Raw genomic sequence first — 16068 nt, 5'->3', positions numbered from 1 at the left:
AACACCTACTGTTACAATGCACTACTACTCGAACTGCACTTTTATATCAGCACATTTAGCAGAGCAAACCGGAGATCAACTACATCATATAAAACATCGAAATCCAAAACGCCAACATTTTATTCACAAAAATAACATTCGACATAAATACATAATGTTAACCCCCCCCCCCAAAAAAAGCTCCCTCCGATTCGAAGTCATTAGGATCACTCTTCTTGATAAGCTCTTAAACTATTATTTTCATTATTCCCCCCAACCCATTTCTATTTTTGCCCTTCCCTTTCCTTTATTTTACGCTATAATAAAAACAAATAGGAAAAAAAGCTAATTTTATTTCTTTTCTAACTGCCTGTTAGATTTCATTCTATCATTCGTTTTCTCCTCTTCTGCCAGTATTTTAATTCACTGTACCAATTATAAGGATATTCAAATGACGTTGCTATTTAATTACAAAATACCTGTCAAATGTCATCTTTATCCAGGAGGTTGACTAGTATGGATTGCAACCTGAGATTCGTAACGTGCAGTGGAAAGATAAGATGGTGAGGCGCTAATCTCTTCCATCTAGCAGTTAGTATACACCCTAAGTCTGTAGTTATGTGTTCATATAACTACAGGTTTTTCTGTTTTGAGGGACATAAAACTCGTTTCCTGGGAACCTCCATCCGCCAGCTTATGATACCAGCTAACTGGAATTGAAATTGAAATCAATTGAAAACAGCCTGATAATGGTTCTTCTCCTCCTACACGGGATTCGAGGTATAATCTTTCGAACCAAAGGGGTCGTCCTTACCAACTGAGTTGCGGTGGTTCTTAATGACAACTTTACCGCATAAATGCAACTTCTCATTAATTATCATCCTAAAAATGGAAAGTAAATTGCGAGATAATATATTCACATCATCGTCATTGAAAATAATATCGTTTCAGTGTTGATATCATAAAAATGTTATGGAAGGCTAATACTATAATGTTGCTTAGCACTTCTGCTTTTTTCCGTTGTACAGGTAAAATATTATTTCGAAATTCTTGTCTTTTGAGTTATTTATTGTATTTCTGGTAGTTTTGTAATGTTATATATTATTTGTTTATATTTACTAGAATTAAGATGGCAGGTAAATTGGCAGAGGTGGGTATCGTTATTTGGCTCTATTTACGGAGAGGTGCACTCACTTCGTATTTTAAGCTCAGGGAATCGAATATTGTTTCTAGCATTCACGTAATAATATTATTAAACTATTATGACTAATAATGTAAATTTATTAATCGATAAGAATTTCACTTTACTGAAATTCTTAAGCGATTAAACGAATAAAATTAATACGATTATCTCACCGCAGATTTGTTGATTTCAGCCAACACATGTCCATTTGGATTGCACGATGGTGTCTTCAACTTGGAACGCGATGTTACTGACCAATCTTGCTCAGCTTATGAACGGTAAGAAAACATGAATGCAAGTTACGTATATCACAAAATGATAATACAATTTATTGTCATGCTGTATAGTATTCTGAAGAAAAAAAAAGGAAATGTAAAACCTATTTTCATTCAAATTATCCTCTTTCTCTCTTAAACGCCCATCACAGTCATCTGGTGTTCGCGATAGGATGCATGATAGGAGGCATACCTCCGTTTCAATAATCTAATTTCAGTTAACATAAAGCATGTTAAAATGGCTGCTTTTTATTTATTTAGGAAAAGCCATTAAAGCCAAACAATTACCTCAGAATTAAAGGAACTTTTTTTTTCTTACTTACAAGGCAAATGCAGGCAATCGACACGTACAATACAATTAGATTCATAATGTAAATACCTTAGAATTATTCCAAGATCTTATTTGAAATAATTCAATGGATCCAGGCAGATGACACTAAGGAAAAACACTTAAGTTATTCACATAACATTAAGAAAATTGTACTATCAGTGGGTCCATAGTGTTTCGTGTTGTCTATAACTTAAGAGATTAATTTTTCTGAAAAAGATATAAAAGGCATGCAGCGAAACGACTCAAATGGAAGGCCTGCAATGCGATCTGCTCAAGCAGGAATCCTAGAATGGAGAAATCCTTGAAAAAGAAATCAGTGCGCTAATGTTACTTTATGTTTTTATTATTAAATTTGTAGGTTTAACATATTTGCATTCCATAATTCTACAAAGAAGTGATATATTAAATACTCGATCGACCAGAACGTTGTATATTTATATATTTCTGTTAATTTAAATTTTCTAATTTAAAACCTACTCCAGGTAGTATGCATTTCTGAGAGTATTCTTTTTTAAGAACTTATTTAAGTTAAGGGATATTACATCCCATATTGTTTCTTAGCCGAGTAAGTTTCATGCAGAATATAGAAACTATATAAAGTTCGGCGATTCCAAGCGTAAGCAAATACCTGGATAGTGCAGCACCTGACCCATTTGGTAGTGCAAGCTGAGGCAACTCGTAGCAAGGGCGGTGCAAGCTCTGATCACTATTCTTGATATTTACCCATAATGTGAACTTAGCTCCTAGGAGCTGTATTACTGTTCTACATTATGAGAGAATGTCACTACCCAGACCGGTTTCAACCTTTATGTATAGGTGAAGCGGGCTCTAAAAATAAGATGATCCCGAAAGATCGCCCAACTCAGCGTTGTTCAACTCAGTGACAGGCTCAGCCTATCACCAAGAAGAACATCTCAGCATTGGCTCTACCCAGTGGCAGACTCACTCCACTACCAAGCAGAGCCATAATCTCAGCGGTGGCCCCACTCAGAGACAGGCAAAAACCTACCTCCAAGCGGAGCCTCTCAAAGCCAGATCCGCTTCACACCGGTTTCCACCTTATGTATATAGGTGAAGCGGGCTCTAAAACTAAGACGATCCCGAAAGATCGCCCAACTCAGCGTTGTTCCTCTCGATCCTCTCGTTCACCCCGTCACCGAGAAGAACCTCTCAGCATTGGTTCTACCCAGTGTCAGGCTCACCCCACTACCAAGCAGAGCCATAATCTCAGAGATGGCCACACTCAGAGACAGGCAAAAACCTACCTCCAAGTGGAGCCTCTCAACGCCAGATCCACCTCACACCGGTTTCCACCCTCATTGGAGTCTCACCAGTGAGTAGGTAGACCTGGTTAATACCAAGTTTGTAGCGAACAGAACTTACATCCCTTCTGTGAGAATTGCCAAGAAGGTGTCCTAATAAATTACTAATTATACGAAGAGCCAAAGGCTTCAATTCGGCGACATGAACTTATTTAAGTTAAGGGATATTACATCCCATATTGTTTCTTAGCCGAATAATTTATTCGGCATAAAGAGTTTCATGCCGAATATAGAAACTATATAAAGTTCGGCGATTCCAAGCGTAAGCAAAAACCTGGATAGTGTAGCACCTGACCCATTTGGGTCAGGTGCTCGGATCGGAGCTTGCTCCACCCTTGCTATGAGTTGCCTCAGCTTGCACTACCAAATCGGTCAGTTGTAACACTATCCAGGTATTTGCTTACGCTTGGACTCGCCGAACTTTAATATATATTTACTATATTCGGCATGAAACTCTTTGAGTTTCTTATTCGGCTAAGAAACAATATGGGATGTAATATCCCTTAACTGAAATAAGTTCATATCTCCGAATTGAAGCCTTTGGCTCTTCATATAATTAGTAACTTCTTTAAGAACATTATTAAATGAATCCGTCAGATATTTTTCATAATAAAAATCCAACGATTTCAATACAGATTTACGAATTTCGATACGAATGATTTTTAGTACATAAAATTAATGCACATAAAATATGCATAAATTCACATGCCGAAACGAAGCAAGGAATAGGAAAAGCCTCATTGGCTTTTCTTATTTTTGATAGGGATGTTTTCTCACGGGTGCAGGACACTAGGCGTACAGGGGATTTGATATTGGAAGTGATCACCATTTGTCTTGAGCAGGATAAAATTGAATTTCATATTAAAAATAAGAACATATAGGAAAGTTTTAAAGCGAATGAGACCAGTAACCAAAGCTTCTGTGTTCAGTGGCAAATCCTGAAGAAAACATTGACTGATTGATTCAGCCAAAGAGACATGCGGTGAGGTTGTCCGCAAGGATTGAAAAATCAGAACTCCAGGGTGGACACAGGAAGTTAAAGCGACAGTGAAGGAAAAGAAGAAAGCATATCAAAGGTTCCTCACAACTAAGTCTGCTTCTGCTCTTAGAGAATACAGAGACAAGCGTGAGGAAGCTATACACTGTGTAAAACTAGCTAAACAAAAGTCATTGGAAGACTTTGGTAAGAACATAGAAAATAAATATCAAGAAGGTGACAAGATATTCAGGAGGTTGTTGAAGAAGCTCAGAAATAGAGGAAAGAGTGATAAAGGTGAAATAAAAACTGGAGAAAAAGACATCCTTGATATATGGAGTAAATACTTAGAAAAAGTACTAAACAATAAATGATAGCACAGTGGCAAAAAAACACTCAATAGACATGCAATCAGGAATACGTATCCATACTTGAATTAGAAAAAGCCATCGAAAACTGGAAATGTGGGAAGGCAGCTGGAGTAGATGACATTCGACCAGAAATGTTCAGGTATGGAGGTATAAAAGTCCTGCAGTGGCTGCACTGCGTAGTTCAGAAGGCCTGGAGAGAGAGAGAGAGAGAGAGAGAGAGACGAATTCCAGATGAATGGAGTAGCTGTCATAGTACCCATATATAAAAATGGAAATAAAACTGAATGTGAGAATTACAGAGGTATTTTCGTATTGAGTGTTCCTTCCTGGTAAGATTTCTGCAAATATACGTGAGAAACGGTTGAGAAGGGTTATGGAGGAGAAGCTTGGTGAAGAACAAACTGGATTCAGGCCAAATAGAGGCTGTCAGGATCAGATTTTCACTTTACGACGAATAGTTGTTATATTCCCATGAGAAATCATGGGAATATAACAATGATCTGTATTTAAATTTTATAGATCCAGAAAAGACATATAATAAGGTGCCAAGAGAGAAGCTATTCGAAACGCTAACGTTGTATGGTGTCAATGGGGCATTATATCAAGCAATACTTAGTCTATATTTGAGTTGTTAGTCAGAAGTTAGAATTGAAGGAAGTACAGGAAGATGGTTTAATGTTAAATCTGGTGTGAGACAAGGATGTACATTATCCCCTCTGTTATTCATTATCTATATGGATCACATTATGAAGGAAAGTGATATTAAACATGATATCAAAATTGGAGATGTTAATGTCAGCTCTTTGCTTTATGCGGATGATGTTGTAGTTCTAAATAAATCCGGTACAGTCTTCAAGATTCCCTGAATAAATTGAATAACTGTTGTAATAGCTATCGTATGAAGATCAGCGATAACAAGAAAAAGACGATGAAAATAGGCAGAAGCAGTTGGAATATTTCAACTGCATTCTGAATGGAGAACCTGTAGAAATAAGACATTTCGGCTACTTAGGCACGATTTTTAATGGAAGATATCTGTTCACGCTAGGGACGTGAACGGATAGCATCAGTGGCAATATCATATTAAAAACGAGAATATTAGGAAAGAAATGATCATTATTAGCATCCAGGAATGTGTTAGCAGAGCTGATCTCAGGTGGTATGATCACTTAAACAGAATGGGAGAGGAAAGTTAGCAAAATAAGTGTTCTCTGCCAGGTTGGCAGGAAAAAGACTCAGAGGAAGATCAGGATATAGTGGATTGATAAAGTAAAAAGTTCCTTGGAAGACAGAAATATCAACTCTGATAATGATGGAGTGTTGACAAGTAAGAGATTTATTTGGAGGAAAATTGTAGATAGGAAGTTAGTGATGATGTAAGTTTTTCATGTAGTACTATTATATCCTGTACACCGCTTGAGGTTACATGTCAGGAATTTGATGATATTTAGCAATGTAAGTATCTATTGTAATATGTGCCTTTTCACTTTTGGTTCAAAACATGAGTCTCCTCTGTCATTCAAGTATATTATCTATGTTATTCTATAGGTTGGGATACGAAAGTTATGAGCGACTTCGCTTATTTACTTGGGGCCTGCAATCAAGTGGAGAGTGCCGATGTTCCTTCCGCAATCCAAGTAAGTTATTTGCGAATAACACTTGTTTATTTCATAGGATATAGAAGCCATTAGGTGCCTTTAAACATACCAGCAAATACTTTTTAAATCAACGGACAAAAAGAAATGTTGATGCTGGCAAAATATACAACTAAAATCTAATAGCACAGTAAGTCAATTACTCCCCAATATGGTTGCTGAGAATTTTTACTCGTATCAACAGAAATAATTACTGGTTAGTGAACCAAAAAAAAAAAAGTGCTGTCCAACTACAGAAGCGAGAACCTTGGCTTGCACAGTGCCAAGACGTGTCATTTCATGTTGAAGGGAAGAAAGGAATAAGGCGATGTACGAATTCGTCAACAACAAGCGAAATCACATACTTTATATGTAATAGTTTCCAACTGTTGTACGAACAAAAATAGTAACCACTTTACAAACTAGAATTTTCATAAAAATAAAGCTAATTTTTCGACGTATAATAATAACACTCATCATTGATTACCCTATTATCGGAATGGATTCGCCTTCTGCCATGCGCAGAAGTGTCGAGGGATCTCGCATCTGTGGTCGGCTTATTCATTCATTAAACTCATCTACCACATGGATTTTTATCGAGCATCTCATATGCATGCATAATGAAGTTCGTCGAATAACATTTTGAAATGAAATAAGTAGTTGTTTCTTAGCAACATTCAGGTTGATTTAAATGTAACGATTATTCTAATGCAGCTGTATGTTTTAAACAATAAATACAAAGATTAGATTATCACAGTCATAAATATCATAAGAAATCCTCGAAAGATTAACATGAATTTCAAATTTGAGTGGTTAATCGTAATGGCAATCACTGCTTTTCCTATTCATTTGAACATAAAATATGGTCAGTTAGCTTGTCTCATAACGGATGTGGAGGGATCTCCCTTCCAGATTCAAATTTCATCTCCACACAGCTGACATATTTCCCATATTGGCTAGAAAATACACAAAACCGATGGACATAATAATCACGACTCATGGATTATAAACAACTACGAACCTAAAAGATGCTTTAAAAAGAGAATGAAGGTGTAAACGTTAGCCAAGTATCTAATTTTAGCTTTATAATTAATGGAACAAGGTTAGTTCTTCAACGAACTTCAAGATATAGTTCATTCCAAATAGGACGCTTCGGAATAAGTCGACGTATGTGCTTTTGTTTTTTTTAAAATCGTTTTTATAAGTGATTTCCTATTTAATTTCGGCACGAGAAACTCGCCGGGATGGCTGGCCGAGTGGCTGGCGTATCTGCTCTCCCGAAGAGGTTGCCGGTTGGAATCCCGCCATGAGCATGGATGTTGTGACCTACTAATTCCTTGTGGAATCAGCACGCCTACCACTTCTACCTTATAAAGTACTGAAGTGATATATGGCGTGGAGTGACCATACGATCACTCCACGTGTTCCATATTATCCTGGCCTTACATTTGACAATACCCATATTTCTGGACAAGATGAGATTTCTCTCTCTCTCTCTTTCTCTTTGGGATTACCTTGACATCAAGTCTCTCTTGGCATAAACGCAATACAATCATTGCCTCCCCGGCATCCAAAAGTAGGATTCCTCTTTCGTTCAGGTCATCACTTTACCCTCGAACGGCTATTAAACCTGTACAAATCATAAATCCGAATCTGCCCATCCGTCGGGTATTGTTCGCACATCTGGGAGGGTGCCCTTAAGAACATCTTAAAAATGCACTGCAGTACAGAAGAGAGCACTCAGACTGATTGACGATTCATCCCTTACTAACTCATTCCAGTCACTCTCGCACGGGCCTCTAGTATTTAGCGCATACTTTATAAATATTTCGATAGTAAATGCTCATCAGAACTATTGTCAATAATTTTCTCTCTCCCAAATTCATTGGAGCACATTCAGCTACCACCCAACATTTATTTACAATCAAACTCCATAATGAGTGTGTAACAAGTTTCTCTTCCTCCTCCTTCATTCCTATTGCTGCTGCTGCTGCTGCATTGTGGAAATCCGGCGTTAAGAAATTCCTCGTTTCCCAGTTCTTTTCGTATCCACGGTGCTAACGTAATGTAGGTTGACCAACCAACCTCTCGTGTATGGGACCAACATAAATACGTGTCGAATAATGCAGTAAATGTTTTGTTTCAAATGTATGCAAATTTAAGATGTATCTTCATCAATTTATATTTTGTTTGCGTTTCAGAAGCTGGCTGTGGCGATTTGTGAAGAGATTAAGCCAGACAAGTTCAAGGCAATGAGCATCGAGGTAAGGAACAAACACAGCAGTATATTTAATTATTTGGCATCACAAGTTTAGGGTTTGGAAACGATTTCAAGCTATATTATTGTAAAGCTATTGTAGAGTTAAATATTGAATATACACCTGCTAACCCAAAGCAACAAAGTCTTATGTTAATGGCACTTCTTTTGTTTTACCATGAATTCCGGTGAAATTGCTTTACATCACGAAAAGCAATCGAAACCACTTGCGGTATTAGGAAGTAATTTTAATCCATTTACACCAAAATAAATATTACATTATATTGTCGCATACATATATATTATCTTCAGAGATATATTATGGCACACTGTTTTAGCAGTAAAGAGCAGTCCTTGTATTGAATAACTCTGTTGGTCTCTGCCAATCGTCGATGTATTCTCATTGGATCACTTTACGCAACATACAAAGTTCGGATTTCCGATCATTGGATGTGTAATAAAAATAGCTGGCGGATCTGCCGTATGTTTGAAAACAAACAGTTTATTTGATGTTGATAGGAATATTTAATGATGCATATTTTCGGTCGGTGATTATAACTATGAATTTCTCTAGTTCTATTGTTTAAGTTTATGATCTGTTATTTTAATTGCATTTAACAGATGGAATGCAGGGAGATCTAGTCAACCAAAATTTTATTCCTGAGCAGATTTATTCCTGTAGACATACAATTGAGCCTCTTATGAAATTATAGTTTTATGATGACATCAATTTCTTTCTTTCTTTCTTTCTTTTTTAAACAGCAACTATCTATGCATGCCAGATCATCACTGAACTCCCCCCTTCCCGTTTTTAACCTGCATTAAAACCACGTATTATCAGCCTGGACGTATATAAACGTCCATATTGACATAGATATGAAGAATCGTCCAGTGGAGTGATTATAAGCTTTGGATATTATAGGGAAAAAAAAAAGATTCGAACACGAAGTGTATATTTTTGATATGTGTATATTTGTGAGGCCGGTTGGATGGTTCAGGTTGCTACGGACACTAAAACTTTAGAAAATACAATATAATAACGGTATGAATCAACTTTGTTTCTTTTCAGAGCGCCTTAAAATGGTTGGAGACGTCTCCAAAGTCAAGTAAAAAGTTTAGAGAATTTCTAGACCGACACGGGCATCGATGTATCATGGAAGTAAGTAGACATGCAAAGTTTAATGCGTTCAACATTCACTCTTAATTAAACTTGCTAACATGCTTTCACATTTATTATGAGAACGATATTTGTAGAGTTCTAAAAATAATAACTGAATACATTAATAAAACTTTTCATGGTGGGTCTATTTGTATTTGCTCTGTTTTTGTCAGAGTTTATCAATGTTCATCCTTGTGGTTTATGACTGCATAAACCATAATATTCGCTTCATGCCCTTGCACATTCTATCTATCTTTCTTGAATTCTGTAAAGTTTGCTCATTCATTTCGTGTTTTCACATGTTGAATTCTTCTTAAATATGTTTCGCTAATTGTCACCGCACTTTTCGCTATACAACGAACTTGTATTGTTTATAGAGTATTCTTTTCTGTAATTTCGATTTTTTAAAATATTTTTTATTTATTTATTTTATAAAATTTTTATTTACAGGTAAATGTTCATATTTTTTAAAATGTCTTTATTTTAATGGGGATCCATATACAGAGAGATTGTTCAGTATATTCGTACTGTGGATGAATAGAGAGTTAAGGAGAAAGAAGGAAGAACGCTTGTTAACCTAGTATCCGAAGACCTGTCCATTGTGTTCTATGGAACTGTAAGGAGGAAATCCGTTTTAACACATTTTGAAGAAGGGAATATTCGCGATGAATAATAATCATGAAAATATTTGTAGAAATTGAACAAAGCAGAAATCGAAGATTGATACGTTACATGGACTGGAGTGAATTCGTGGGAGACGAGTTATTGATAGAAGCTGTCTCCTGTAGGGAATTGTGAATTAGTTTAAGCTTTTAGGATACCTTACCAAATGTGGGAACACTTCAGTGTGTGTGTGTGTGTGTGTGTGTGTGTGTGTGTGTGTGTGTGTGTAGGGGGAGGAATGATTTGTAAATTGTTATTGTTTAGATGTAAAGTAAATCATAAATCCTGGAGAGGGAAAACCTAATTTCTGTGGTCATTTTCAAGCTAACACAGCAAGAAAATATTTCTTTATAGGATGAAATAAGACATTACTGAGTTTTATATTCTCACCAGAATCGTCAGGAATTTGATAAGCTGTTGTAGAAATAGATATTTTAGAAGTTTTGGTTATTTATAGTACAATGTTTGCGTTTCAAAAGAAAGAAGGGTGCAGTGCACTGTAATCACCAAAATTCGAAGAATTTGTACTGCAGTAGAAGTCTTTGTTCGCCAAAGGAAGAGTTGGTGAACTCTTTCTTCTTATGCGGTTCTTACCTACGAAAGGCTGTGAATGCACTAAGTAGGGTGGATGGGTTAAATAATATTTTTCTATTAGTATTAATTCTTTTTATTTTTCACATTAGCTATTAAAGCACGATGTGAACAGATTCCTCCTCTCTTTAATTCCCTTGCCCACACACAGCACTAATGTGCTATAGGTCTTGTGGCCTTTCATACGTGGATGAGAGATTAAAAAATAAATAATTCGCTACCCCTATTCTGGAGACAAAAGACAGAGCTTTATGCAAACCACTTCAGGTCTCTAATAAGAGGGCTGTTGGCCTCACACCAGGTGATGAAATTTATCTTTCACCTCAAGATAATAACAAACATACCCCCAGCTGGATTTAAATCTGCGATCTGTTGGGTGAAGAGAGAAATGCTAATCACTCTATTAACCAGGCCGACACTTCGATGTACTTAAATTAATGCGTTACAAAAGAAATGCTGAATCATTGCTCCTAATCTTTTGTAGTATTGCTGTTATTATTTTCCTTAGAAATACTGTCAATGACCGCAATGCTCAACAATGAAAACCACGTGTTTGGATTGTTCTACACCAGCATTCAATTTCTATTAAAATAACTTTCTGTCGCATTGCTGCACGTTGTCATATCTGCAGCAAAGTGTCATCAATCTCTGCCATTAGCAAGTCTTTTTCATGCTATCTTTTTTGATACAGCTACTGAGCTTCTGTCAGCAAATTATTCTTCATGTATTCAACTGATTTCCCAGCACTGGACATCTATGGTTTCGGTATTAGTCGGTTTTAGAAAAAAAAAGACAAACTTACTGGAGAACATAGACATTATCAAACGAATTAAAAAAATTCTGTGATCTGTACTGATCTTGTATCGATGATGTTCATGATACTTAGGAGAAAATTCTACGTTAATATAGTTTTTCACGTGAATTGTCCTCCGTTTTTTTTTATAATTCTTTTCATTATTGAAAAAAAAACACATGGGAATTCATTCTCTAATGGTTCTAATTGCTTTTTTCCAGCAATTAGTAAGGAAACACAGTTACTTTCGTTTTCATTTTTTATGGAACCTCCGTTATTACAGCTATTCAGTCAGCCATTTTGCTTTTGCTCTGTGGCATGTGAAAATAATCTTGCATTTCATATATCTCAAAACAAACGCAGCTTTCTAACTGACAATGAAAAAGAAAATATTGTAGAGCTCTAGTGGTAGCCAAATGCATCGCCGTTGTAGTTTAGTACTTGAAATATTTTGTTTGTAGCTGATGATATATTGAATACTCTCAAATCATTTTAAATTTTATTTAAAAAAAAACAAAATACATTAAAACTCCGCTGCTTAATATAAATAACAAAGTTATTTTGTTTTTAAACAATACATTTAGCCATTTTTCTTTTTTTACCAGTTTGACGTATATTCAGTACCTTGGCATTCAGATCCAAGACCTCTGGTGAAGACCTTGCAAGTAAGTATGATTTTATCCATTCATAAAAACAGTTTTGCACACGCAAACGCACGCACGCACGCACGCACACGCGCACACACACACACACACACACACACACACACACACACACACACACACACACACACACACACACACACACACACACACACACACACACACACACACACACACACACACACACACACAGCTTTTAAAATCACATTCGTTCTGAAATTGAGAGTTTTTTGTTAATATTATTTTCCGCCTAATTCTTGTTAATATAATGTAGATCTCCCCTGTACTTTAATTTTGTAATTTTTATCATTTGCCAGCGGTAATTTTAAATATTTTATTACGATTTATGTATTTTAATCGGATTGAAAGGTCGAATGATAATTTATGTTTCGTAATATGATTTCTAGAATACCGTCAGTAATAAAATGAGAAGTTTTCACGAAAAGAAATACCCGACTACTGACGAAATTCTGTCTGAACTGTATCCCTCTCTGTCTTTCCAGAAAAGGTAAGGAAGATCTGAATATTTAAATCAAATAATTGAGATGTGACAAACAACCTAAACTAGTTCAAAGTATTTCATATATCTACTGCCTCTGTACACTTACGTTAAAGTTTGCTTACGTACGTAAATGACCGAGTAATATGTTGCTATCTCGGTCGACCTCACACTACATCTTATAATTAGTTCATCGTTTAATCCATTATGACAATCAATAACCCTTTAAAGAATTCAAAGGAACGTTATAAGATTGTTATTATTTTTAAAGCCGAAAATTTCACCCAATTGTCACTACTTTCCCATTTTCGAATAGAACACAGTTGTGTGTATGTAGCAAGAAAGAAAGAAAGAGAGAGAGAGAGAGAGTTATTCGCAGAGTTATTTACTCCAATTAAAAAATTCATATGTAGTATTTATATTTTCAGGTGTCTCTTTAAAGTCCTTCTGACTCAGTGTCGCAAGTTTGTCGGATTCAGGGAAAGGTCAAAGGTAAGAATCGATAATACTTTCTTTCCCACCAAAACAAAAGAAGAAATTACATGAAATTGATAATCTGTCAGAATTGTGCGTACCACAAAACGTATTGTGTTTATGGAGTTCTGCTAGCTGATTTACTCGTAGATCAACATCCTCAGATTAGTGAGCTGCATACACTATTATTGTGTTATCTGTGATTAAAAAAGAAAGATTTTTTACCATTAGGAAAAGCATGCTAAAAATGCATACTAAAATCAGACGTGCAAAGAATTTTATAAGAAGAATGTTGGGAAGGAAAAAAAGAAGTACTTGTTGTTTAAAACAGCTTCTTGGGAATTAATAATAACTACTAATAATAAAAGAGGCAAAGCACAGAAGTGATATTTATCACTAATTTTTCATCTATCAGTAATTCTCATCGCACGATACTATTGCCACTCCAGAGACTAAGTTGAATCGTTAATAAATATCTGTAGAACTGATAGAGCGCACATGGAAGGGACATATCTCAGAAGATGCTAATACCCAAGGAGTGGGTATTTACTGAAAGGCTTAAAGATTTCTTCTGATTTCTGTTACTTAAAATAAATTACATAAATGTTAAAAATCAACTCAATATAAGCAAAGTGGATATTAGATCCAGCATTATTTCAGAGCCGAATGTAGAATCTATGAAAGTTTCTTAAGGTAAGTTGACCAGAGAACTTATGGGAATACAGTCCTCGGAATTCACGAGTTTCCTTAGCGCGGACTAATACAAAAAATAGGCGCTCCCGTCTATAAATTTTATTATTTCATTTTGATAAGATTTCACTGGCCTAACAGCTGTTTAGAAGTGGTTGGTTTTCTTCAGAGACTAGGCAGAAACCTTAAGGGTGGCGCCTCTGTATTTTAAGGTGTACACACTAAGGCAACTCGTGAATACCGGGGACTGTATTTCCGTAAGTTCTCTGGTCAACTTACCTTAACAAACGTTCATAGTTTCGGCTTTGAAATAATGCTGGATATAAAATCCACTTTGCTTATGTAATTTTGCATCGCCGAACCGAAACCTTTTGTCTCCTTATTTTAGTAATCAACTCGATATTTTTTCCAAGTCTCGAGAATTATCGAGCTTCTTCTTCTTATTGTGCTATCTTCTGAAGGTCAGCGACCATCTTGGCGAACAAACTGCGGTCTTGTGCTAATCTGAGCAGTTGTGCACTGCTCTTTCCTGTCCACGTCTTGATGTTGTCAAACCATGATATTCTTTTTCTTCCTCTAGTTCCTTTGCCATCAATTCTTCCTACCAAAATAGTTTGTAGAAGCTGGTATTTGCTGTTTCTCATGATGTGGCCAAGATATGATGTTTTTCGTTTCTTGATTATTTGTACAAGATGTTTAGCTTTGCCAATGGATTTAAAGACCTCTTCATTGGTAATTTTTTCTGTCCATGATATCTTTAGCATTCTTCTGTATAGCCACATCTCAAAGGCTTCGATTTTCCTGATGGTTGTCGCCTTCAATGTCCATGTTTCAATCCATAGAGCAGAATAGACCACACGTAACATTTCAGCATTCGGCATCTGACTTCCATGTTTAGATCTTTATTGCAGAATAGTGTTCTCATTTTCATGAAGGACTGCCGTGCAACTTCAATCCTTGTCTTTATATCTATTTCTGGATCCCACCGTTCATTAAGCCAACAACCAAGATATTTATATCTTGACACTTGATCAATATTTTTCCCATTGAGTGTCAGTTTCATTGATGAGGCTGGATGTTTTCTGATGAGCATGTATTTTGTCTTGTTGATGTTCATATTTATTCCCATTCTTTGGATTTCTATGTATACTCTGTCAATGAGTTTTTGGAGATCCATAATGTTATCTGCAATTAGCACGGTGTCATCTGCATATCTTAGGTTGTTAAAAATCTTTCCATTTATTGTGATTCCCTCTGGACATTCTTCCAATGCTTTTTTAAAGATGACCTCTGCGTATATGTTGAACAGGAGTGGTGAGAGCACACATCCCTGTCTCACTCCTCTTTTGATGTTAATATCACTGGTGGTAATGTTGTCTAATTGAACGGTAGCTGACTGATTCCAATACAGATTTGTTATTAGTCTTATGTCTTGTTCGTCTAGCCTTGTTTGTTGAAGGACTTCTATTAAGTTAGTGTGTCTGACTTTGTCGAATGCTTTTTCAAAATCTATGAAACACATAAAGACAGATTTCTGTTTTTCTATGCATTTTTGTATCAATATTTGGGTACAGAAAAGGGCCTCTCTAGTACCAAAACCATTCCGAAAGCCGAATTGTGTTTCACTTAGAGTGTTTTCACTTTTTCTATAAATGCGATTCTGAATTACTTTCAAAAATATTTTTAATGTTTGGCTCATTAGACTAATTATAGAGCTAAAAAAAGATATTAATAATATTTTTAGGGGCCTTCGAATTATATTGTTGCTTTCTATGCTCTAACATGAGTATAAAATTTTATGAAAATCCAGGAGGGCTAATTTTGAAATAAAACGTTGCCGGTCTTAGAGAATATATCCCGGTAAAGCTTATTCATAAAATTCAGTTACGTTTTTGGGTTATTTTTCATTGAAAATCCTTTTATATACGTGCCAAACGCACGTGTGTGTGTGTGTGTGTGTGTGTGTGTGTGTGTGTGTGTGTGTGTGTGTGTGTGTGTGTGTGTGTGTAGATAGATGGTATTTCTATACACTGCGACAATCTGATTTGTTAAAAAAAAACATAAAATTCCTTTACGCAGCCTTTCTTCCGACTTAATAGCATCTGGTTATTTTAAATTGATTTATTTTAGAATCGCTCATTTAGCCCGATTACTTATAAGTAGTATTGAAAGGAAGATTTCTTGAATTTCATTATGTATACAACTCAGT

The 16068-nt window shown here is 35.8% G+C and overlaps 1 protein-coding gene across 1 annotated transcript in view; it reads left to right on the top strand.

Annotated features, from left to right (window-relative positions):
- Positions 1-16068, top strand: part of LOC150093569 (uncharacterized) — a 119414-nt gene that overhangs the window by 80880 nt on the left and 22466 nt on the right. Inside the window, exons 27-33 of the mRNA XM_090412694.1 lie at positions 1356-1440; positions 5986-6074; positions 8273-8335; positions 9398-9487; positions 12140-12199; positions 12604-12704; positions 13124-13187. Of these exons, the coding sequence (XP_090268820.1) occupies positions 1356-1440; positions 5986-6074; positions 8273-8335; positions 9398-9487; positions 12140-12199; positions 12604-12704; positions 13124-13187 (552 nt within the window). The remainder of the gene's footprint in view (positions 1-1355; positions 1441-5985; positions 6075-8272; positions 8336-9397; positions 9488-12139; positions 12200-12603; positions 12705-13123; positions 13188-16068) is intronic.

The sequence above is a fragment of the Typopeltis vanoorti genome, chromosome 23 (assembly GCF_054136105.1).
Source record: "Typopeltis vanoorti isolate ZY-2024b chromosome 23, IOZ_Tvanoo_1.0, whole genome shotgun sequence".
In the NCBI taxonomy this organism is placed as follows: Eukaryota; Metazoa; Arthropoda; class Arachnida; order Uropygi; family Thelyphonidae; genus Typopeltis; species Typopeltis vanoorti.
The sequence above is the reverse complement of the archived record's forward strand: the minus strand, read 5'-3'. Positions and strand labels throughout refer to the sequence as shown.